General features: G+C 43.3%; 2 protein-coding genes and 1 long non-coding RNA gene across 7 annotated transcripts; 1 reads left to right on the top strand and 2 right to left on the bottom strand.

The window, feature by feature from the left end:
- Positions 1-1,764: 1,764 nt before the first annotated feature.
- LOC136437334 (carboxylesterase 5A-like) lies at positions 1,765-11,956 on the bottom strand. 2 transcript variants are annotated; one of them, XM_066431888.1, is made up of 9 exons: positions 11,658-11,956; positions 9,695-9,878; positions 6,908-7,079; positions 6,358-6,517; positions 5,782-5,891; positions 4,760-5,372; positions 3,993-4,134; positions 3,017-3,245; positions 1,765-2,276 (listed from the first exon to the last, which is right to left on the bottom strand). In XM_066431888.1, the coding sequence occupies exons 2-9, from the start codon at positions 9,843-9,845 to the stop codon at positions 2,018-2,020; spliced, it is 1,836 nt and encodes a 611-aa protein (XP_066287985.1). In that variant the 5' UTR covers positions 9,846-9,878; positions 11,658-11,956; the 3' UTR covers positions 1,765-2,017. The 2 variants fall into 2 exon arrangements, with proteins under 2 accessions (XP_066287985.1, XP_066287984.1); XM_066431887.1 differs by having other exon boundaries at positions 9,695-10,266; positions 11,658-11,955.
- Positions 11,957-15,983: 4,027 nt separating this feature from the next.
- Positions 15,984-22,240, top strand: LOC136437330 (uncharacterized). Of its 4 annotated transcripts, XR_010756168.1 has the most exons (6): positions 15,984-16,229; positions 16,895-18,548; positions 18,816-18,878; positions 19,178-19,359; positions 19,641-19,915; positions 20,079-22,240. XR_010756168.1 is itself a non-coding variant. In XM_066431883.1 (5 exons), exons 2-5 carry the CDS (start codon positions 17,076-17,078, stop codon positions 19,813-19,815), a joined length of 1,893 nt encoding a protein of 630 aa, XP_066287980.1. In that variant the 5' UTR covers positions 15,984-16,215; positions 16,895-17,075; the 3' UTR covers positions 19,816-22,240. The 4 variants fall into 4 exon arrangements, 3 of the variants coding, with proteins under 3 accessions (XP_066287980.1, XP_066287979.1, XP_066287982.1); XM_066431883.1 differs by having other exon boundaries at positions 15,984-16,215; positions 19,641-22,240; XM_066431882.1 differs by having other exon boundaries at positions 19,641-22,240.
- Positions 21,905-23,649, bottom strand: LOC136437361 (uncharacterized). The gene is made up of 2 exons (XR_010756174.1): positions 22,967-23,649; positions 21,905-22,481 (listed from the first exon to the last, which is right to left on the bottom strand). It is a non-coding gene; the product is annotated as an uncharacterized lncRNA (long non-coding RNA).
- Positions 23,650-23,682: the final 33 nt, after the last annotated feature.

Here is a 23,682-nt window from a genome sequence, read left to right as displayed (position 1 = left end):
TTCACAAATTTTTACTCACGATTTTACTATTTGTTCTGTTGTAAAACTCAATAGCCACCAGAATAGATTATAAAGGCCTGCACATACCTTAAAAGCGTGGTCACATGTTATCATAAGTTATAATTTTTAATTTGTTACAACTATTTCTCAATATCAATTCATATATTACACAGCAAAAAGTAATTATAGTACTAGATCAAAGAAAGGGGTTGATTGCATAAAATGAGCCACACAAAGTTGAAACTTGAATAATCCTCTTATTCTTTATATTATGTAAGCCCTTATCTTCACCCCAGACTATTTGAAACAAAAAATTTTATTTCTTTTTCGCCCTGTCACTCCGACTTTTTTCTAAAAAAAACGAGAAGCAACAAATAAAATTGGTGTGGCCTTAATAGTTAGATTGTCATGAAATTTTGCAACAAGGGCAACTAATGGGGATGCATTTGAGTACTGACAAAAACTGCCACACTGTTTCCCTTACATGTACAACGTTGATCTTGATTTTATGCAGGGAATTCTGAATTTTTTTTTCTGTTGCAGCACTTGACTGTAATTTCTGCAATGGATTATCGGACTGGTATCCGGGCTTACCCGTTCACTTCAAGAGGTAGGATATGTTTGACAGATAAGACAAAGCTTATTTATGTTTTGATCAAACTAGTGACACATCGGGCCACCTTAATGGACCGTGTCTGATTAAGGAAATGTAAGGGATCGGCAGATGTCTGGACCGTTGCCTTTTCCTGCCAAGCGGTAAGGACGTAAAGGTGTTGGATTGTCACGCTGCATTCCTACTAAATTCATTAAAGGCCGTCTGACGTCAGAACTTTCACCTACGCCCAAGCACCAGTATCTTTTTACTGGCAAGGCGCCGATATCACACCAGTTTTGGCGCGTACTTCTGGCTTGCACTGCTCCACAGCAACCTGCATCTACCGAGCAGTCACAAGCAGTTTGAATGAATGAATGAATGGTTTTTATTTGATCATTGTGATCGCAAATGGGAAGTACCTCGCAGCCATAGGCTCAATTGCGTACTTTTCACATTGTTTTTAAAAACTAGAGACATTAGGCAATATATATCGATTACAATAACATAATCGTTCCTATTTAACAATAAATGCGTTCTAAAAATCGCAGGTAAACACTACCTTAAAACAGGTAGGTTGAAGACGGATACGTCGGAATTTTAGAATACAAACACATTTATCATATATATATATACTAAGTAAGTGTCAATCATAATCAGTACCCTTCATGACCACCGTTTAGTAGGGTGGTCATGAAGGGTATCGGACTGTTCTGGTATCTTTTTGCCCTTGCTCTTGTGGTGGCCAGGAGGTGTTTGTTTCGGGTTTGGATGGCTTTGTTCTGTTTCGCAGTTTGTGCCATTCCTCTTCTTCTTTGATGGGCGAGGTATGGCAGTACGGGATCAGGAGAATTCATGCCGCATCGCCTAAAGGCGTTCACTACCCTGCACTACACACTACGGTTTTCAATACAGTAGTTACCTGTTCAGTAACCAGCGAACAACAGCCACACCGTGTCCCAGACTTAGTAGCTATTCCGACGTGGCTTCTTTAGAGGTTCCAGGTCAGGTGAGAACGGCAATGTGGGAAAAGTTGAGGGAACAATATTTCGATTTTCGTGGAGGGAACGTTTGTTTTTCGAGAGAGTTATATTATGCATCTCATGTGATATTCTGGTTTGACTAAAACACCATTACAGCATGTAACATGTTTGCAAAAAACAAGTCGTCAATGAAAACTGATCTGTTTTTAATTACATATCAAAGCGTAGAGATCTGAGCATTACTGTGTTGTCGGCAGGGAGGGTTTGACAACTTGTGAATGATCAAAAATTGAATGACTCACCACATCAAATGGTCGTTCGGGGTACAGTTTTTTACACAGTTAAGTTCTTCCCAAACAATACGGTACTATAGGGCAGTGTCTTTCTCTGTTTCCTTAGCCCTTGGGCCACACAGCTGGCAAGCTTATTCAGTAGTCTGATTTTACAGTAATTTATGATGCAAAAATGACACAAGAAGGCAGTGACAGACTGTCGTTATTGTCCAAGTCCTGTCTAATCGAACACCTGACGACGAGCACGCCAGCACGTTGTTGATGAGCTTGACTTTTTGTTCCTTTAGACGACGAGCAGTTGATATGTCAAGGTCAAGTTGTAGATAGTCCTGGTCTTCTCGGGAGTAGCGGGGCCAAATCTCAAGGTTAAAGGCGGCTGTGGTTCTCGTGTCCCACCTATTGGGGTCCCTGGGGAAAACGAAGATCAAGTTTAAACCCAGCTTTAATTATGATTATTGACACGACAAAAGACACGGTAACAACAACAACCAAGCAAAAATGGCAGTGTCGTTAATTGAGGTTTGACTATAGTCCTGGTGAAGAGAGCACTAAATGCGTTAAACGGCAACATCTGAGTGGACTAAGGGTCGCGGCAGTGGTATTCGATATTCAACAACTGTTTCCCATCATTCTTTAACGAGTTTTGCTCAATGCAAGGCCACTCTAGGCACTGAACTTCTTACTCGGTGCTCAAAACGTAACAAGATCCGAAGGCCACTTTAGGTTACGTTTTACGTGTACAATAGTAGGACTGGGACAGCATCGCTTCTCCATAAGTCAGAAACATGACTGACACAAGCTTGACTCACTGAGAGAGAGGACTAACTAATTCAATAGGAGAAGCAGGGATTATAGATTTCAGACCGGAATAGTTTTTGATCCACTCACACGGGGAAGAACCCCTACTCTTTTTGATAGGTTTGGTGGGTTCTTTTACGTGCTCGAGGTGTGGCTCTATCTCCTCAAACACAGGACCTTCATTTATCGTCCTATCCAAGGGAATTCCCTAACTAAAGCTAGTTAACTATTTTCACCTAAGTGAAATGACTGCCAATGTCATTTGCCTAGATTCAGTACAGCTAGCAAAATTCCATACTTAACGAAATCCTATGGATGTCCAGTGGAATCAATCGTTAGCCCTTGCTTACCCAGCTTTCACGAAGTTTGTCCAATAGGTCAGAAGTTTCTGACTGAGAGCTCTCTCTTCCTCCGTGAAGTTAACTCGCCAGGCCGGGTCTTCGGGGTTCCTCGGCCAGTCGAAGAAAGGAGCGCCGAACACAAACAGCAGCTCGTCGCCGTGGTCAGCTTTGACGTGGCCGGGCTTGCTGTGGTGCCAGGAGGGCCGATGCTCGAACTCGTACAGGTACACAGGGACATCTGAGGTCAGAAACTCTCATGAAGTGACATATCTTAGGTTTCAGTGTGCCATATCTCACATGTTATATGCAGCACCATATCTCATGTGAAGAGACCTACGCGTATCTCAGTATATATCCATGATCCATATCTCATGTGTAGGGACATTTCACATTGTGTACATTGTACTACTATACCACATGTATAGTGTCATGCGTGTACCTCATGTGTAGTGTTACATGTATATTCCTCACGTGTAGTACAATTCCTTACGCAGTGTTGTACTTGACTTGTACTGCCATACCTGACTTGTCATGCCATACCTTATGTGTAGTGCCATACTGCATATCCCATGTGTAGAGCCATACCTTATGTTTAGTGCCATACTAGTCATACTACATATCTCATGTGTAGTGCCATACCTCCTCTAGTGTGCCATACTGCATATATCATGTGTAGTGCCATACCTCATGTGTAGTGCCAGTGTAGTACGGCATATCTCATGTGTAGTGCCATACCTTATGCGTAGTACCATACCTCGTGTCGTTCCATACGGCATACCTCATGTGTAGTGACATACATCGTGTGTAGTGCTATACCTCATGTGTAGTGTCATACCTCTCGGGTAGTGCCATACGGCATATCTCATCACGGTGTAGTGCCATACCTCATGTCACGGTGCCATGCCTCATGTGTAGCGGCATGCCTCATGTGTAGTGGCATGCCTCATGTGTAGCGGCATGCCTCATGTGTCGTGCCATATCTCACCTGCTGTGTACTGTGCCGTGTTGACAGTGGGGACAGTCATGATGATATCCCCGAGGACCTGTAGTAACGGATCCTGTTCTGCCATGTACAGGTCCAACAGGGCATCAGAGATGAGCTTGCTCACGTCTACTGCTTCCTTACACTGAGGGAAGAATCGATGGCGAGAAATACGTTACGATTCAAACCCTCAAAGACTAAATCGTCCGTGTGTAACACAAGCACCGCTGTCCCTGGATATAATGGACGGGTCCCTCCCGAAGTAAGGGCCCTATCACATGTGTGCGTTTATTCAAGTACGTATGAGTTGCGGACATTTTTGGGTTTAAGGTTTGCGGGGAAGAAGAAACCAAAAACATATTAATACGCAACTCATGTATCAACCGACTTGTATATACTGTACGCACAAGTGTGAAGGGGGCTTTAAGGCTGGTCGCTATACGTGCAATTTAATCAGACTACTCAAAGACTAAACAAGCTTAACTCTCCAAGCAGATGGAAGATCGTGAGTGTTCGTCCGCCGAGCTGAGCATTGGTTATTGGTTGAGTGCTGTGGCCGCGATCGTAAATTGGAGGCTGAAAACTCTCCGATTAGAAATCATGAATTGATTTTGTAACCTTTGTGCGATGTAATCATTCAGCAACCGGCTACACACCTAGCCTGTTCCCATATTCCGCTTTATGCAGCGGTAGAGGTATTTAGTATCACTTCAGAAACTAATGGTATGTCTGAGGAAGAAAACATAAGGTAATAGTTCTTTGCATCTCACCTGGGAATAGGCGCGCACTTGGACGGAGATTCTTCTCCGGATTTCGTCTCTGTCTTTCTCGTCAGTACCATAAAACACGGTGGGATTGTCTTGCGCAATGATGTGACCCATCTCATGATTTGTGACCCCCATGAGGTACTCAATATGCTTCACCGGCCCGTTCTTCAGTAGCGTTCTCGGGTGATCCGGTAAAAAATAACCGTCGATGACAGGGTCATTCCACAAAACAGAAGGCTGGACCTTTATGAACTCTTCTAATGGTGCACTTTTCAGACACTCCAGCGTTTCCGAAGGAGAAAGTTGTTGGCACATCCCTGAAAACCGTACAAAGTTTTCCACTGTCATGTTTCTGTTCGCCCGTGTCGGTAGCGTGGTGGCCGCGCCGCTCTGGGATATCGCCCGGTGGAACAGCCCGTCTGTGAGCGGGGACAGCACCAGGAGGCCGACGCTGAGCCCGCCCGCAGACTGCCCTGCTATGGTCACCTGCTCGCGGTCCCCGCCGAAGAAATGGATGTTATTTTGTACCCAATGAAGCGCACTGATCTGGTCCAAGAACCCGACGTTCCATGGAGTTTGCTCGTCTCCAGTACCCAAGAATCCCAGGGCATCTAACCTGCAGACAGAAGAACGTTTTTGCATGAGCATCTGGGGTTGAAGACGGATGCATATGAACAAAGTTATGAATGCGTTAACAGTCGTGACATATAGAAGGCATTAGTACGTAATTGCACAAACATCACCATGGGCCTTCGCCGCATCATATAAGGTATACGTACTCTGTACGTACGTATAGAGTACTTCTAAAGTCATGTGAGGGTAACACTCGCGAGGACTTCGGAATCTACTTCCAACGCTTGCCGGGGTCTTCTGATCATGACGGTCCCATCATGCAGAGACCTTTGAACAGAAGTGCCTTGATTGAACTTGTCTTTTCCCTATATCGTGAAGAGGTTATAAACAATGGTAGCCAGCCTTTGAAGAGACATAGATTTCTCAGACTTGCCAATATAGTTTACACCCACCTGTAGTTGATGATGACGACGACGATGTTGCCCAGCGCGGCTAGGGCCCGCCCATCGTACTGCGCACCGCCTCCACTGACCAAACCGCCGCCATGTATGAAGAACAGCACCTGCAACAACATAGTTAACTGTCATTATACCAGGATATACCTGTGTTAGATATTCAGCTTTTTCTGTACACTTTAAAAGGCGTATGCTTGCTATTCCAACTAGCACTCCGTGCTGTCGGCGTACGATCGCACATTAGCTGAGGGCATTCTTCAGATAGCCGTGCATGTGTCCTGCAAAATTCAGCTAAAACAGCCTCCGTATAATAAGACAGCTGCTGTCTTGTTATGGAAAAGGCTGCTTTAGATCATAGTCTTCGGTTGATTCTGTCACATGAGCATGAAAATTCCAATAGGGCATGAAATTCGTCCGACGACCTCAGTGACGGATATGACCGCGTCGTTAGACGTTCAGCACAGAAACTGGTATGCAGGAACACAGACAAGCCAAAAATAATACTTGATTTAATTCTTTATTTCCTTATGGGAAGTAATAGCTCAGGCCTGGTTGACAGGATATCTGACGTACCGCTAGTCCAGCTGAAGTGTCCGTGGTCGGTGTGTAGACGTCCAGGAACAGACAGTCCTCGCTGATCCTATCGTGCGGCAAGAACAGGGGGATGCTGTGGAAGAAACGCCGACCCCCGGGGATGTCCTGGGCACAGTGAGCGCCATGATGGGTAGCATTTCTGAAAAATTCGTTGTTGCCTGCATGCTTTAGCATCCATAGTAGTTATCAATACATATACGTTTACTGGTGGTGGGTACTTATGCCTAGCGATATCATAACCAATATTACTAAGATAGCGCTGTTAACAAATCTAAAGGCTATTGGAATTTCTTCGTGTTCCGCTATTTGATGTAGAGCAAATTAGCGTGCTACAAGCAGTGTTGCTCGCGTCTGCCGATTCAGAGCTGATGAGTGATGACCGAGGCCGGGAGAGCACTAAGTGTTCTTCTGCAATTGACATATATACGTAAAGCAAGAAAGAGTGGCTATCTGCGTGCCTACCCATGTTGCAATTGTGCTGAAGGAACGAAACAGAAACTCCTGAAAGTATAAGTAACGAATGCCGTACCTGACACCAGTCCACGGTGCATGAGGGAGGGGGGCGTGGAACCTTAGGTCTCCCAGGGGCGGCCTGGCGTACGGCACACCCAGGAACGTGTACACTTGGATGCTGTCCTCCGTCACTCGTTCTCTTCTACCCCGCAGTCTCCCGTTCACAGTGGACGCCACGACATCGTCACCTGGATAAAAATCAACGTTTTGGATTCGTCCATTATATGATCTTAGCTTATATGTAAGCTTTGGATAATAGATAATGCTTCTGTTCCATTTCCAATCCGGGCCCCGGCCGGGCTGTTTGCAAAAACGACAAATAAAAAGTGCGTCTCAAGAAAATAAACAACATATGATTAGGGGTAATTTATCTTTACGTTTTATATCTTTTATTGTCTTTTACATCATATTTGTTGTTCCCACAAGCTGCCCGGCCGGGCCCCGTATTGGAAATGGGACCGAAGCATAAGTGATTAGCTGAAGTGCTTACGGAGATTTTGTTAGAACATAAGTCATAGCAATTTCGACTCAGCATGCCTGCGGGTCTGTTCAATAGATATTGAATTGAACTAAACTGAATCTTCCGTACATTATATTCCTTCTATGAGTGTAATAGCTAAGCAGGTACTTGGTTCTGGATAAATTTGTACGTCCTTTTTGTGGTGTAATGAATGTCCTGGAAGTGGTACTTTTTTTTTCTTCTCTCTGTTCGACTCACATTAGAAAGACACAGACCTGGGCCACATATCTACTTGGAGAAAACTGATGAGGGTCTGCATGGGGGACACTGTCAAGACTTAGCGGCAAATTGATTTGTTATTGTGAGAGGTCTTGAGAACGATTTCACTGGATTGTTTTTATTGTATTCATGAGAAAAATATGAGTTGACTTTTGAGCAATCTCAGTGATTGACTTTTTGGGGGGACAGGGTACTACAGGAAGATAGAGCGCTGTCTCCAGGCTCGTCAACTGGACAGCATTACCTCATGCCTCAAGTATTCCGTACCTGAGTTTTGTAGCCATCCAGGTCATGATCAAGGTCATGACCAGTCGCATTGGGACCGATCGTGAAAGATAATGAGGGGACTGTGTAAGAAGGGATACAAAAAGAATAGAACTGAATAATATCAATGCCTTAAACTGTACAGACCCTAGGTATGGACCTAGTCTTTACTAGACTAACTACGCCAGCTACAGGGGGAATATTTGCCAGGGAAGTTTGGCAACCAGAGAGTTTCATTCCCATGGGCAAAATATTGACCCTCACAGTGGACTGACTCCACAATTTTTTGCCGAATTCTACGATCCATACGCCCGTAAGAAGGCCTGGTGGAGGCTACTATATGTCTGTTACCCAACTCTCGGGCACAGCTCTGGGGCACAGCCGTCCTTCCTCCCTGCCGTCCGCCCTTCAACAAACTGACGTACGGAAACATCCCGTGGGCGTCGCTTCGTCTGAGGTATCGGTATCAAATTGCCTCGAAACAACCTGTCAAGTCCATGTATCTGGTGTATATCACGCGTTAGACAGGGCTTCGGGCGGTACAGATGTACATATTCGTTCCTCTTAAAACGTCGTAAAGATAGCCTGGTATTCACCAGTATCTTATCTCCGATCCGCTCCAAGATCCGCGAGGGAGGTGACCGTTAGAGGGGACCGGGCGACGATAGGGATGGATACCAGGCCCGCGGGTTTTAATCTGATAGGAACCGGCTATGTCTGGTTCAGACTTTTGAAAAAATACAAGATTAATCTGGAAAAAGAGCGAGCACCAAAAACTTGAAAAGTAGACGATTTAAGTGAGTGGAGTATCCTTAGGAATTAGAAGCACCATCTCCCTCGGGTTCAAGTTTATTACCCAGTGCACATATAAGGGATTGTCTTCATTAGTTTCGGGTGCGAGGAAACTCTTTGAATACGTTTATCGATGTCCTCGTTAGATCGCTGTCTCGTGGTTTACACCGGTACAACAGTTAGTATTCGAGAGATGCCTCTAAGGCACCGGGCACCATACAATGTGGTACTTTCACCTACATATTATAGGGCGAGCTATTTCAGGAAAATGCTATCACCTTTTCTGTGTAGAACAGAAGTCCCGCCCACTCATATGACCGACTTGCTGAAATTCGTTAATCTCCAAGCAGATCCACACCGGGCGCGAAAATCGTAGTATGCTAGCCAGAGAAGGTCCAGTCAGCCAGAGAGGGTCCAATATACCGGGATATTGGACCCTCTCTGGCTGACTGGACCTTCTCTGGCTAGCATACTACGATTTTCGCGCCCGGTGTGGATCTGCTTGGAGATTAGCTGTCTGTACCACTTGACACTCTGATTTCTCTGATATGGGTATTCCCCGTGGAATCTCGAATACAAGATTCACACATGATTTGGCACACTGTGCGTAGGTAAACTGGAAACATCCTTTTAATGTTGATGTTGTTTCAGACGCAGATACAACATTGTGTCCGTCGGATCCTGTCAATTTCAGGCCAGTAAGGTTATTCTTATCTTGACAGTGCAGTCAGCCGGCTTTTTCCAGACAAATAAAATCGATGGTTGCCACGTAACATATCTGGTTAGACTGCCTGGCGTTAAACACAGGTGCCGAGTAATAATGGTAACGCTCGGATGCTGCATGCATGCACCGGTACTGTCCATCCTACATACACCGGCACTGTCTATCACATTATGATCAGGCTATATAACGTGGGAAATATTGTGTTACGGATATGTCAGTGGTGATATAAATCATATTGTAACGCAAAATACGCCAGCAGATGAATATCTTGATGTTACACTAACCTTGATCTGTAAGGGAGTCGAGTGGCGGAGAGTCGTCGGGTCGGCCGTTCGGGAGACAGGGGCACGTGACGAGGAGGATCCACCACCACGCCAATGAGGACCGGACAGCCGCAGTCTGCATAGCGTAAATCGTTCTTCTGCTCTTGTACATTCCTCGTCAGTACGCCGATCGCTCTAGAGGCACCTGTCAGAAAGCAGCGCCTTAAATAAGGATGGAATCAGCGAGCGGTCCTGTGAAGAATTCCGTGGGAGGATGGTGAAATACAAAGAGGCACGCCAGGTACATGTTGTCTGTGTCCGCCCAGGGCTGCTGTTCCCAGGCTTGGCAGGTGGCACGCGGGGGGAAACGACCTTCTGTACCGCACCAACAGTGGCCTGACGCTCCATTAAAGGATGACTGAGGTTTAAGTTCATAAAGTTAAAATCTACACCGCTCAGGGCGTGCCAAGCAATTATACTCGCTTGAAGGCACTGTCACTTCAATTATCTTCAATGGGTAACTGGAGTTGGGGTGGGAGTGTTCGTCTGACCCGGAATGCCACCTCTGTTGTACCCATACACTTTCATTCAACCTGCAATATAAACGTGAAGTGACTTGATAAGGACCAGATGGGTAGTACCGACATGGTAAACTGGTAAATTCTGTAAGATTTGGCTGCGGATGTGTGCCATGCGGTGAGGTGACGACTTCTCCTGTCCCCAACTTTGATCTTCCGACCATGTAGACGTACCAAGGGCTAATAACTGTAAACAGGCGTGGTTTTCGTTATCCACGTTAACGTTCCTGTTTGAATCAGTGTTTGTGGCGTTATCATAACATGAGGTACAAAAACGGTGGATTTCAGTTGGACGCGGTACGTATAAAAGTGTGTTGAGAGAAATATTTCGGGACTTAAAGTTGAGTAACATGAGCAAACCGACCTTTTAAAGTGGAATCTGGGAAGACGATAATTGGTGTTGGTTAACATTAAGTGCACTGACCCGTAAACACCTGGCGGAATACAAGAACCCACAAAGTCCAGCTCACAGCGGTAGTTTTGCGAGTTAGATTAGAGATCAGCATGATAGAAGTGATACACAGCTAGACAGACTCTGGTTGTCTGTCAGTTATTGAATAATGACTCAGAAATATAAAAGTGCTTTCTCCCGTACTCATCTATAAGCCTAGGCCGCAGCAAGTATATTTTATGGATGACATCACCGTGAATATTAATTGTCCCCTTTGTTCGTAGAAAAAAAACTTCGGAAGAAATCTTGTCCCCTCCAGAGATAGTTAACATGACACAAGACAATTCCAAATGATGGGAAAATATGTCCTGTTGCAGCCTTGATTGTACTTGTAGATGTGGCACCAGTGAGCCGTAGTCACGAGTGTAGTTGTAGAAGTGACACTAGTGTCGTAGCCTCGAGTGTAATTGCCAACTCGGTGAGTGATAGCAGTCTACCACACTAGTGTCCCTTTGTGCACTTCTGATACAGGAATAAAAGACTTGTTGGCTGTGATACCATGTTTTGCCGCTTCAATTGTTATCTTCGCCGAGAAGATTATGTTTTCGGTTACGCCAGCTGTGAGGTGGGTTTGTATGTATGTCAAGAGCATAACTCGAGAAATCTTTGATGGGGTGGAGGTGGCCAGAATGCTACAGGAAGGGGTGGAGGTGGCCGTAATGCTACAGGAAGGGGTGGAGGTGGCCGTAATGCTACAGGAAGGGGTGGAGGTGGCCAGATGATGCTACAGGAAGGGGTGGAGGTGGCTAGAATGCTACAGGAAGGGGTGGAGGTGGCCGTAATGCTACAGGAAGGGGTAGAGGTGGCCAGAATGCTACAGCCGAAGGGGTGGAGGTGGCCAGAATGCTACAGGAAGGGAGAGGACTGAAAGGACCCAGGGAATAAAGGTAAAGAACACCAACATACTAGTGCGTTAATGACGTTTAGACATCCAGGTTACTCTTAAGACACATACCTCGAGAAAAGCTTGTACGGTTCCTGGTTCTGAGGCAACTTTTGTGATCCAAGTCGGAACTAACAGAAGTGCGTCACCTTTCAAACACGCCTTGTATTCTACTTGCCCTTTGTATATGTTAACGATGACAACAAAAGCAAAGTCAAGTCAGGTCCGTGCATCTAAAGAGCACACCTGTTGTTACAAGCCTAGTCCTGTAAGTCGTGCAACTTCATGACGCACGACTGAACAGAACAGTGTTTGCGCAGGTAAGGTCAGCAGGCCACTGTCATGGACACCATCGTGTTTTGTCCCCAGACGATAGCCTAAGTTCAAAAGAATTGTTTGTTTCGCTGGTCATGCCCGAGTGCAATATTCCAATGCAGGGGGTAGTCCAGGCTACCTGCCGGTGTTATGAGTAACGTCTGACGTGTAAAGACCGTCTTCAATTTCATCTCATTTACATGCTGCAACGGTGAGGAGGTCTGAGTTGAATCGGAGGTCAAATAGGGCCCGAGTGTATGGAGTGTAACTCTACTCACCTGGGGTGACGACAAATTTCTGCCCCGTGCAGACCTTGCTTTGTCGAGACTTCTATCTATTCTGGTCAAACTTGCATCCCGGTGAATTTTGGCTAAAAACAGATGGGCCACTAAACTCCAAGCAGAGGAGTGGGTCCGGCCGTGTTTTAGGCGTTTTTGTCCAACCCACGGTTGGCGACATAAAGAAAACGGGACAAAATAAAAAGCCTGACAAAAACAAGCCGCACCCACACCTCTGCTTGGAGAGTACACTACACCAAAACTGTATCACTGCTAGGTACTGAAAAGTCACATTTACTATGTCCTGTGTACCATGTGTATGATATGGAATAAAGAGTTTTTCTATTCATATTCAGTTACTGTACCATTTAATCATCACTTTCAACTTACACTGCAATATCAAACCCTTGTGGCTCATATAATATGAACATACTCATATTTTTTCATGACTAGTTGTAACATACATCAACACACTATAGACACGAATACTAGTCCTGGACCAGCAAATGATTTTTTAAAGTCTTAGGCTCGTTTAATCTTCTCCGACTGAAATAATATGGTTACAACTTGCAAGATTCGGCTTTTATACATGTCTGCTGGTCGCCTACACACATTTCTCAGAAAATGTCTCACGACTTGAATTGTTGTATGTTCAGAGATGATTTATAGGGTGGCTGTTAGGTCGTCCTTGTATAGAAAACATTGTCCACCCACATACATCAATTGAAAGTATTCTAAGTATAGGAACTAAGATCTTGGAATGTATCATGCTGGCTAGTCCACCCTCGCACAGTATAATGGAAACATTTATGTTTTGAAAACGAAGTTTTTATGAGAGATTGCTAATCAAGACAGCTTAAAATCTGAATCAATCTGTCTTTCTGCGTAACAAATCAACTTACAAATTTTACTTGCGTATTTCTATTATGTTCCCGACTACAGTTGGGTAACTGTTATATATTATAAATTCCCTTTGGATTTCAACCTGAGCGGAACAGTCACCTTGCAGGTAATGTACAGAGTGCCTGCATGGTGCCGATTAATCACCTGCTGTGAAGATAGCTCTGTTTACAGTGATGATGATGACCCCCCTCTCCTCACGGTCATGACCCTGGCCTCACAACACGGAGCGGTCAAAGGTCGGGGAGTCCAGCTGACTGAGCGGGACGATCAAGGATCTTCATGTTATGCAACTCGGAAGGACCCCGATGATAGTTGTTGAATACACGATGAAGGAAGCGGTGAATACTGATAATGCAGCATGTATGCGAAGCTTAAGTTTCTTCGTAAATTGAAGGTTGGTTTACTACTCGGACGGGTGCGGTCACATTCGTCATAAGTTGTCGTGAATCCCTGATGCCGACAAGGATCTATTTAAAGACAGCCTTTTCGGTACCGAGACTGCTGAATTTTGTATTTCATAAAATTAAGATGAAAAATGAAAAAAAAAAAACATATGCATGATTTTGACAAGAATACCCTCACAGTTTGCGATCGTATGATGCATGTAACTGGGCCCTCAATTAAGACTTCCTCCTTTCTAAGTTAGATTCCCCAAATTCTAAGGTTCCAAATCGTTGGACGTATCAAATAAGGAGCAGCACGGATATCCTAGTACAGTCCATTGTAATACTACTGTACATGCATTAAACAATGTCATCACCCTTCGGTTTTGGCTATTCAGCAGTCGAATGGCTTGGCATCGGTCGCCAAAACTCGGTACGGTCAGGCGCCGTTAACACGCATTAACAAGCCAATGCTATACACGTATGTATGACATGAAATCTTACCTTTCACGCCGGCAGGGCTTGGAAAGAAAGAAACTCCACTTCAGTTCTTCAGAATGTTGACGGCATTATTCGAAGTGAGGGTGAACTCTAATGTGATGTCAACTGATCTATACTTGATGAATACCGCCGATCAATTTATCCCACCGTTATAAAACGAATTGTGCACAAATACTCTGTACCCTTGCGAAGTTGTGAATATTATCAGAATAATGCCGGTGACTTTGTTGCGCTTTCGAGCGCGCCTAATCTCGTAAAGAAGTGGCGTTAAGGAATCAGCCTGCATTTTCTGAACTGCATGTCGTTTTCTAGGAAGTTCTTAGCGAACCAACAAGTGCAGAGGCGAAAACAGGGTATTCATACAACCCTTACGGAATACATACGATCCACTACTAAGAAACATTCGATCTTTACGGAATACATACGATCCACTACCAAGAAACATACGATTCTTCATTGTAATGCGAAATTCATACCTTGGTTGCATTCCGAACTCAAGTCACTACACGCTACGGATGGGGAAATTTTGCAGGGGATTTTATAGCTATATATATAGTGCTAGAAATCACCTTCAGCAGCTCGAACTCAATCTCCAAACGGATGTTGTGGTTACGTTTTCACGTTTATCTGATTTATTGACTGCCAGATTCATTGCTATAGCGACCCTTGCACCAGTGACAATAGGCCTCAACTTAGAGATTAGCCAGTTGCAAACCCATGACGTCATCGTCAACACTCAAGCTTGAGCTGCTAAACCGAAGTTGCATGTGCAGAATCTCTTTATATAATACTCGTTGCTGAACATCTGAATGCTACATATGTACAGTTTGAAAATGCTCAATAGAATTAATGTGTTTTCTTATATGTGTATATATCTTTTCCTCACAGATTTCATCAAAGCTTCCGATCAAATACAAAGATTATTTGAAAGAGGCTCAAAATCTAGTTAAAGTTGAAAACCGTGCATTAACCTCTTCATCGCAAAGGGAAGAAATCTGATCGCACATTCTATTATTAGATACTGAAATGTTTTGTCTACGATGTTGTCGATCAAATGCCACAAGCACTAAAATGTCTACACAACATCCTGTTGGTAAGGTTTACCCATTAAGGTGTATTAAAATTCATAATCGAGTTTGAGTGCTAATCACGTAGGATTTCGGTTTTAGTGAAAAATGGAAACTGGCTATGGTACTCAGACAGCTGCGTTGATGTTATAGAGCAAAATTAGTAAGGCAATGGAAATGTTTTCAACTCATGATTAACAAAAAGGCTGACCACTACCCTTTCTTTCCTCGTTGCTTGTTTGGTCTCCTCTTGAAGAAACTAATACTATAGCATCAGACATAGGCCATGCTTTCATCATAGATCTGAATTCTAGTGGCCCAAATGGACCCTCTCATGCATGCTGCCTAGCGGCCTCTGTTATACTGCAGTAAAATATTTTTCTTACAAGTGGAGAACGGGGATATCTATAGCTTACGAATCCACGGGGGGCTTGTTTCGGAAATTGGGCAGCTTTGCTAGATAAGGAAATAAGGTAACTTGAGGTAACGAGTTACCATATACTGTATCTAGAATAAAAAGGGTCTTCAATATACGATGTGGATCAATCAAGACGCCAATAGGTATGGCCATGCATACATAACATCGGCTTGAAAAGCCAATCTTAGCTGGATCAACCAAAGAGAAGTAACAAAACAAAAAGAGATAATCGAAATTAGCTGTTTCCACATCTCTGCGAAGTTCTGGTGACCTGGCCAGTCCCATTCGTCGCTATCTAGCGAGAACCTGCTGAACTGCAGGACCGCGTCGGTTGCCAGCCATGTAAGTCCATAACAGACAAACGCAAAAAGTAAGGGAGCAAGGAATTCCATAAATCAATAATAACTGTGGCTACTCACATAGTTTGTAGCAGAAAACTGGTTTTTGTTTATTTTTGTTAATATTCTTACTGTGCGCAGTGACACATGTAATACTTCATTAATTTAAGAACAAAACGTACTTTTATTTGTGCGCTTAGATGTGGTTTAACGTCAAAGAAAGAGGTCAGACACCCTGGCATGGCGTCCTTAGTTTGGAACACGGAAGTAACGTAACTTGAGCTGAGGGATGAGATCACCGTTTGTTTCAGTCCACATTCTTCCTATTAACTGGAACAGAACACAGAAGAGGTTGTCTTAAGCAATGGCAGGTGCATGATTTATAGCTAAAATCTGCTGAAATCTCGCCGCCCCCACCTAGCGACAGGTGTGATTTTACATGTGAGTTATTGTTGTCTGGTTGTCCCAGGACAAATAGTTACATCCCAGATTTTACGCTAGTCTGTCCGGCTGTGATTCAAACGTGTTTGTCTCGCTGATTTTTGTCATTTTCATCTGGAGTTTCAAACTAATTGATAGAGGTGACTTAGGATTGGAGACAAAGCATTCAGTGCCACTGGTGGGTCCCTTTGTCCATAGCAGCTGGGTACGACCTGTTAAAGCTCCTGAAGTGCCCTTTGTGTAGTACTAGTAGGTGTTTTCTGTGTATGACCACATGTAGTGGTAGAAATCTGTACTGCACAACAGTCAATTACTATTACAAAGGTTTAATTTGTTGCTGTGCATTTTATTCATTCCAGACCGTATAGTATACTATAGAATTGTTTCATTGAGTGTGTTTTGCATTCTCATATTGATATATAACTGCATAAATATTAGATAGACTGTGTTCACTTTGTCTTGATTCAAGAACTTAAATTAGCTTCCATTAACCCATTAACTTTAAGTTTCTTGTGTCTTAACAATAATACTATAGTCTTATTAGAACTATCTGATTCTCAAAGTATTTTCAGCAACAACTTGAACATAAGAGTTTCCATGCACTCAATAGACCAGTCAGTGATTTTCAAAATGATGATGATATTTAAACATTTTGGTCTCCACAGGCTCTGCAGGCAGATCACAGTGACTGTCACCATTTAAGTAGTATTGCTTCACAGACTGTTGTATGTCAATCAGAGCAGCGCTCAGCCAGTGGCCAACATTAGCAGATTGGACACTTGTTTCCTGGGCTAGTCATTGCCATCCTTGACACATTAATGACGAAGACAGTGAGAAAACGCCAAGATGGAAGATTACGAGGTTCTGACACAACTAGGCAAGGGTGCCAGCGGAGCTGTGTTCCTTACACGAAAGGCCAACACCAAGAAAATGTTGGCACTGAAGAAGATCCAAGTGGACACCAGTCGCAAGACACGGACCAAAGAGTCGCTTCTCAGGGAGGCCAAGATCCTGTCCAAGCTGCAGCATTCCCACATCGTGGCGTATCACGATTCCTTCTTTGACAAGGACGAGGAGTATCTGTACATCGTGCAGGACTACTGTGACGGTGGTACCCTGGACGAGAGGATTCATGACAAGAGACAGAAAGGAGAGTTCTTCCCTGAGGGCCAGGTCATGAGGTGGTTCATACAGATAGCCATGGCAGTACAGTACATGCACTCCATGAAGATCCTCCACCGCGACCTCAAGACTCAAAACGTCTTCCTCACCAAGAAGGATTGCGTAAAGCTCGGTGACTTTGGGATCTCGCGAATGATGGAGCACACGTTGGACGTGGCTCAGACGTGTGTGGGTACACCGTGCTACTTGAGCCCGGAGCTCTGCCAGGACATCCCATACAGCTCCAAGTCTGACGTATGGGCTCTGGGGTGCCTGCTGTATGAAATGTGTGCCTTAAAACCAGCCTTCGATGCAAACAATCTCATCAGCTTGTTCTACAAGATTGTCAAAGGTACCTTTGACACAGTGCCTGACTGTTTCTCACCAGAAATGACCGATCTGATTGGGACTATTCTGGCAAAGTCACCTGAGGACAGACCCAGTGCAAGTGCGGTGTTGACTTTACCGTACGTCCAAGACCAACTCAAGATATTCCTGGAGGAAAAGAAAGAACTGTACCGACAGATGAGTGAAGAGAAGGAAAGAAAGCTTGGATCTCTTAAGTTTCCTGATTCTCACAGAAAGTCCTTAAGTGCAGAAAATCTAGCCCAGGCCAGTCCAGAGGAGAAAGAAGACGACAAAGAGAAGAGACAAAGATGTAAAACTGCTCCGTTGAGACGCGGACAAGAGGATGAAATCTTCAGTGAGGTTAAGTCAGTACCAAACAACGAAACACTGTCAGATGTAGAGGATAATCAAGGAATAGAAAATAATGAAGCTTGGAAGACAAAGATGTCATCAGAAGAGGAGAGGGAGATTCCCAGTGAAACATCCTTTGTGAAGGTCGATCAGTCGCTATCAGACTCAGAGAGTGGTGGAGAAGATCGGGAGGGGAGGGAGGCATGGGGAACACAGACGAACACTGTCGGACAGATGAAGGAAACAGACGGGAGTCGTCACATATCAAGTCCAGTTTCCCCGAGAGAAGACTCTGCAAACTACTCGCAGGACTACTCCGACACTGATGATGATGAGATTGAGGAAGATATTCCTGAGTCCAGCTCTGATGAGGACATTCCAGAAGAAATTCCAGAAGAGATTCCTGCAGCTGAAGCCAACAGGAACAGGAGCAACAGGGAATCACCACTGGAAGTGAAGGTAAGATTTTGTGCATGTGAATATTTTGATGCATATTAGAAAGTTTCATCCTCTGAAACTAGTATGTGTCAAGAAGGCGTTAAAGTACATGTACATAGGAAAATCATTCATACATCTTTCAATTAACAAGTTGTAATTCAGCAGCAACTTGAAAATCAGCAAATCAACCAAAAAAGACAAATAATGATAATCATCTTGTGGCTTGCTTTTATACTTGTTTGAACCTAAATACATCAATCAGTGTTGACGCCTATATTATTTCACCAGGATGAAGAGCAGAATTGTGATTGGTTGTGCACACCTGCCAATGACTTACAGCTGCAGGATATGGTTAGTGACACCTGTCAGGTGGTGTGCATGTGGAATAATGCACATGAATGGCATTGTCTGCTTTAGCATAATTTTCCCCAAGCGCTACGGCGTACCCTGCACGAGAATTCCGGTGTTTACCCTATTGTCCCAAAGGAATGTGTTAGTGCACATTGTACGTGATGTAGGCAATGATTTAGTAATGAGCATCTGCAAGCTTAATGCAGACTTTAAAATGATGAAAACCGTGAAGGACAGGACTCCCAGACTTCCTACAAACATCATGTCTTTACGTATGCCGCCACGTTTCTCTCCATCAGGAGGATGAGTATGCGGACGACTTTGAAGAGTATGAATCGGACCCAGAACTGGAGGACATCATTAATGATGCACGGCAGGCGGCAGAGCTGAGGGCGACGGACGAGGACTTTGTTGAGGAGCCGATGTCACCTGGACCCCAGGCTTCACCCAAGGGAACACAGGCGTGGAAAGATGTCATCAAGTAAGGAACAATTTTAAAATTTACCATGTCAATGTAGTGAATGTACTCATCTCTATCTGTACCATAATACAGTAAGAACATGGACATGTATGCAGATCTGTTTTAACTTTAACTTTTTATTTTTGCTGTTTTTGCCTTGAAAAATTCTCCCCACAAAAAATTCTGCATTTACAGTAAATCATACGAAAATATTCAGCTATTTTGTATAACATCTTAGATCTTCTGCTTGAACTTTGCCATTGGAAACATGTTGTTGACAGACACTGTCTTGCATGTTTCAGGACCAAGTGTATCGAGGAGCTGGGAGCAGACTTGTTCCATGAGATGCGTGACCAGCTGGAGCAGGGGGTGAAGGCGGAGGACCTGCGGCCCAAGATCGAGCTGATGGCCGGGTCCGAGCTCATGGAGACCTGCTACCTCGTGGACCTGTTCACCGAGGAGCAGGCTGTTAGCTAGGATTTACAGACAGGGCATCCAAAAGCTGTTGTTTTTTCTCCAGTATGAGGAAACAACATCAGTGGCAGTGTGTGTGGGGGGAACACATGTACAAGTATATGTAATCTCCTGGGAAATAGGGCATCCTCTGGGTGTCTAATTTCTTTGCTTTTAAGTGTAGAGCGTCCCCAGGATGACCTGACGTCCTACTAGCTAAAAGACTGCTGAGGAGCAAACAGATGATTCCTACCACGGTTCTGATGAATAGACTTACTTAGACTTAGAGGCTCCCACATTGTGCGACGCATGAGGCAGTTTGAAGATTCTAGCACGCTCTGTCTACAGCCAGTCTCCTCGCATCCTTCCATCTCCTGATGAATAAAGAAGGATGAATTTGATAGGGTTTTTGATTTTATTTTTCAAACCCCTAAGTCTAAACTTTTTTCCACTGAAGACCCAGATAGCTGGGTGTTTGCAATGATTACTTATAATACATAAAGCAGCTATGTTCCTTCTGTTTCAAACCAAATGAAGGTTGTGTTTTCTTACTATTCTTCAATACGGATCAGTAAAAATTGTACATATGACACTTCTATGCAAATTGTTTCTGAAATCCATTCAAGAAAAATGTTCTTATCTTTTTTATCTTTTAACATCGATGATGAAAATAAAATCATCATGCAAAATGTGACATACTTTGGTTTCAAGACTCAAATGATCAGAAAAGGGAATTTTTTCCCTTTTGTGTTTTTTCGAATATAACATTGTTACGTAAATTCTTTATCTTTAATGATGTAATCTTCCACAAGACAATTTCACCTGACATGAGTTAGGCAAGTAGAATGGGCAGGTATTGCATGGTTACAGTAGCAAATTTACTGGTGTGAATGAAATGACATAGTATCCATGGGTAACAGCTAGGATATAATTGTGCCTTATTGAGATTTTAAGGTGATTTTTCTATGTTATAGAAACTTAACTTTGTGTGCCTTAAAATATAGATATGCAATGCAAACATTGTTTTGAAGTTTGGATGAACGATGATTTCATAAAGAGCTCTGCATTTATTTTGTTAGCCCTATTGAGGATCTAAAAATTGTTGTTATGGTGAACCAGATAGAACTGTTGATGATGGGTATTTGTGGGTAGGTTTACGGGCAGAATGTACAATGTGAAATGAACATTTAAATTATAATTTAAGAAATGGTGTAGGTAAGTGTACGGGTAGATGATTGGTCTTTAAAAGAATATTTATGTGTCTAAAATGGTGAGACCTTGGGCCAAGTATGTTGATGGGTGACCGTGTAAAGGGACCAAACACACAACTTTGTAGATAGATGATACATGCAAATTGATATAGACTTTAAACAGGGAAGATGTGAACTTTGCACCTTTGAACTCTAAATCCTGTCTGCTATACATGGGAAAAGTCCATCTTGAGCGGTACTGCATGTTACTAATAGAGATTCCAAGAAACCCTAAATAGTGTCCATTGAATAACATGACAGAGCTAGCCTGATGCAGAATTAAACTGTGACCATTCCAGTTTCTTTGATTTGTCCTGTACATGCATACATGTGGCAGAAAAGGACAATCTACTCAGATTAAATAGAATGGGTACAAAAATGCATTTTGCATCTCCCTTTCAGTAAGTTCTTCTGCAGACTCTATTTAGTGCACGAAGGTGCATTACACTGATCAGCAAATATTGCCATTTCACCTTATGCTCAAATGTTCCGTCCAACAAACATCATGGAATTCAAGTACTTATAATCACATGAGTCAGATATATGTAAATTTGAAAATATTATTCAAAGTGTAGCATTTTTTTAAATAGAAACAAAACGATTAAAATATGTGTATGTTTATTTTTTCACCCTTCCTCAAAATGTTTTCAATGTAACGTTAATAGGTCCACAAACTGAAGTTGGCTGATTTGACAACTTCATTGTTAGCTATTACCAAACCTTGATTTATTCAAGAAGTTTATAGTGGGTGACTGAATGTTTAGGGACCCATTGTGATGGGCAACTTGCCAATTTTGCACATTGCCAGAACATTCCAATAAGTGTAAATCATAGAAAGTAACATGACACAGAAAGCATAATCTAGCCTTGAATGTCCACTTTAATGTTTTAGCCATGTCATAACTAATTTAAGGGTTGCTGACCACATGCCTTATAAGACATTATGGTGACTGATTGCATCCATTAATTGTATCGCTCTGAAAATGCTAAGTCAAAATCTAAAACCTGCCAGTAGCCCAACTATATCAGTAACACAAATTGACTGCAAATTGTACATGTTTGAACAGGTACAGTGCAGACACTTGGGTTCTCATTGTACTGGAGTGGTCAGCCTGTGCAGCTTCTTGTGTTACTATGGCTACTCGGCAATGTACACACTTACAGGAACTATGCAATAAGTAATAAAATACTTTAAGGAGCCTCTGTATTGATGTCTTTGTTTTCCAGGAAAATTGATATTTTTTAGCAATATTTAGATATATTCTATTTGGTTATACACAGTTCCACAAAATCAATTATGGATTGCAATAAAATCAATTTCAATCAGTATGATCCTCTTATATCACAATGCTTTAATAGGGTATGGCGCTCCCAATGCCATTCATATAATGGAATCATGCAAGAAGGCCATTGTTAAAACCCCTTGATTGTAAGTTTTGACTTAAGGTCTCATTCATGAGTTTTTTCGCCCCATAGGATTACATGTTATAATACGTGTTTTACATGGGCGCGTTCGTAATGAAGATATAGAAAATGTGCCAATGTTTTTCATTCCATGTTGAGAACATTTACCCTAGATTATGTAAAAAAATTGACAACATTTTCACTACATACAATCTCTTTTTATAGCAATTACAAACTGCACTTGGCTACACCCCCGCAAAGGCACTTTCCAGCTGTAAGCGCCGGACCGATTCACACACAATGCCCGGCCTGTGTACGTCCGACCTCGCGCGCGGCTGCCGAACTTTGCCTGCTAATTTCTTCAGATACAAACAAGCTTTCATCAGTTTGACGCTTGAGATAGGTTGGCCTAGCCAAAAGGGAATTTCCCACCAATATACACACGCGTTCATGCAGCCGTTCATTTTTTTGGGCCATGCACTCGTTTAGCATACCCACTCGGAGTAATACAGAAGTGAGACCTTAAAATGAAATGGAAGGCAGTTATCCTCAGCCCATTTAATATGTCGACCAAATCATCAGTGTTTGTTTAGATCACAAACAAAAGCAACATTCACACGGATAAACTAACAAAATTAAGAGCTGAGAAAATTCTACTGAGTCCACTAGACCAGATTTTGCACGCATCGGCTTTTTAGCGAATGCCCACAAACGCCCACTCTGGCGAAGTCCGCGCTGCACGAATCTAATTTTTTTGCTCGGAATATGTTCAGGTTGTGCTCCCATTAATTAATCCTGAGTTTCAAGTCAATCCATCGATCCGAAGTTAGATAAAGCGAACTTGAAGATTCTTACCTGGCTTTTTAGCGAATGCCCAGCAAATTTTGCACCAGTTCATTGACTTGGCTTTATCTTCTTCTTCTTTGAGGTTAGGCAGCCAGCATCAACTTGTTGATGAATCTCACTGCTCTTGACGAGTAGTGCTTGTGCTGGGAATCGTTTTCTGTTGTCTGTACCGGTTGTGAAGGGGGGGGGGGGTGTCTTTTTTAAAATAGTTTTCTATGGTCTCATGCAACGGACATCATCTCCTTTGTCTGTGGTACTGGGTCGGTTACAAAGCAATATGGGTAAGGGGACGAAGACTACTTCCTCCGATTGCCTTTTTGTTATGAAAAGCAAGAAGGTCGTATGTGGGTACTAAGGGGAGCATGTACTTTTCCTCCGCTTCATAGGCGTT

The sequence above is a fragment of the Branchiostoma lanceolatum genome, chromosome 6 (assembly GCF_035083965.1).
Source record: "Branchiostoma lanceolatum isolate klBraLanc5 chromosome 6, klBraLanc5.hap2, whole genome shotgun sequence".
NCBI classification, from domain to species: domain Eukaryota; kingdom Metazoa; phylum Chordata; class Leptocardii; order Amphioxiformes; family Branchiostomatidae; genus Branchiostoma; species Branchiostoma lanceolatum.
This window is presented reverse-complemented; position numbering and strand designations above follow the sequence as displayed.

Excerpts from the sequence above, each read along its gene's own strand:
- LOC136437330 (XM_066431883.1), top strand. The coding sequence starts at position 17,076 with ATGGAAGATTACGAGGTTCTGACACAACTAGGCAAGGGTGCCAGCGGA. Across the intron at positions 18,879-19,177 it reads ACTTACAGCTGCAGGATATG|GAGGATGAGTATGCGGACGA; the intron begins GTTAGTGACACC and ends TCTCTCCATCAG. Across the intron at positions 19,360-19,640 it reads GCGTGGAAAGATGTCATCAA|GACCAAGTGTATCGAGGAGC; the intron begins GTAAGGAACAAT and ends TGCATGTTTCAG.
- LOC136437334 (XM_066431888.1), bottom strand. The coding sequence starts at position 9,845 with ATGTACAAGAGCAGAAGAACGATTTACGCTATGCAGACTGCGGCTGTC. Across the intron at positions 7,080-9,694 it reads CGACTCCCTTACAGATCAAG|GTGACGATGTCGTGGCGTCC; the intron begins GTTAGTGTAACA and ends ATTTTTATCCAG. Across the intron at positions 4,135-4,759 it reads AAGTGCGCGCCTATTCCCAG|TGTAAGGAAGCAGTAGACGT; the intron begins GTGAGATGCAAA and ends TTCTTCCCTCAG.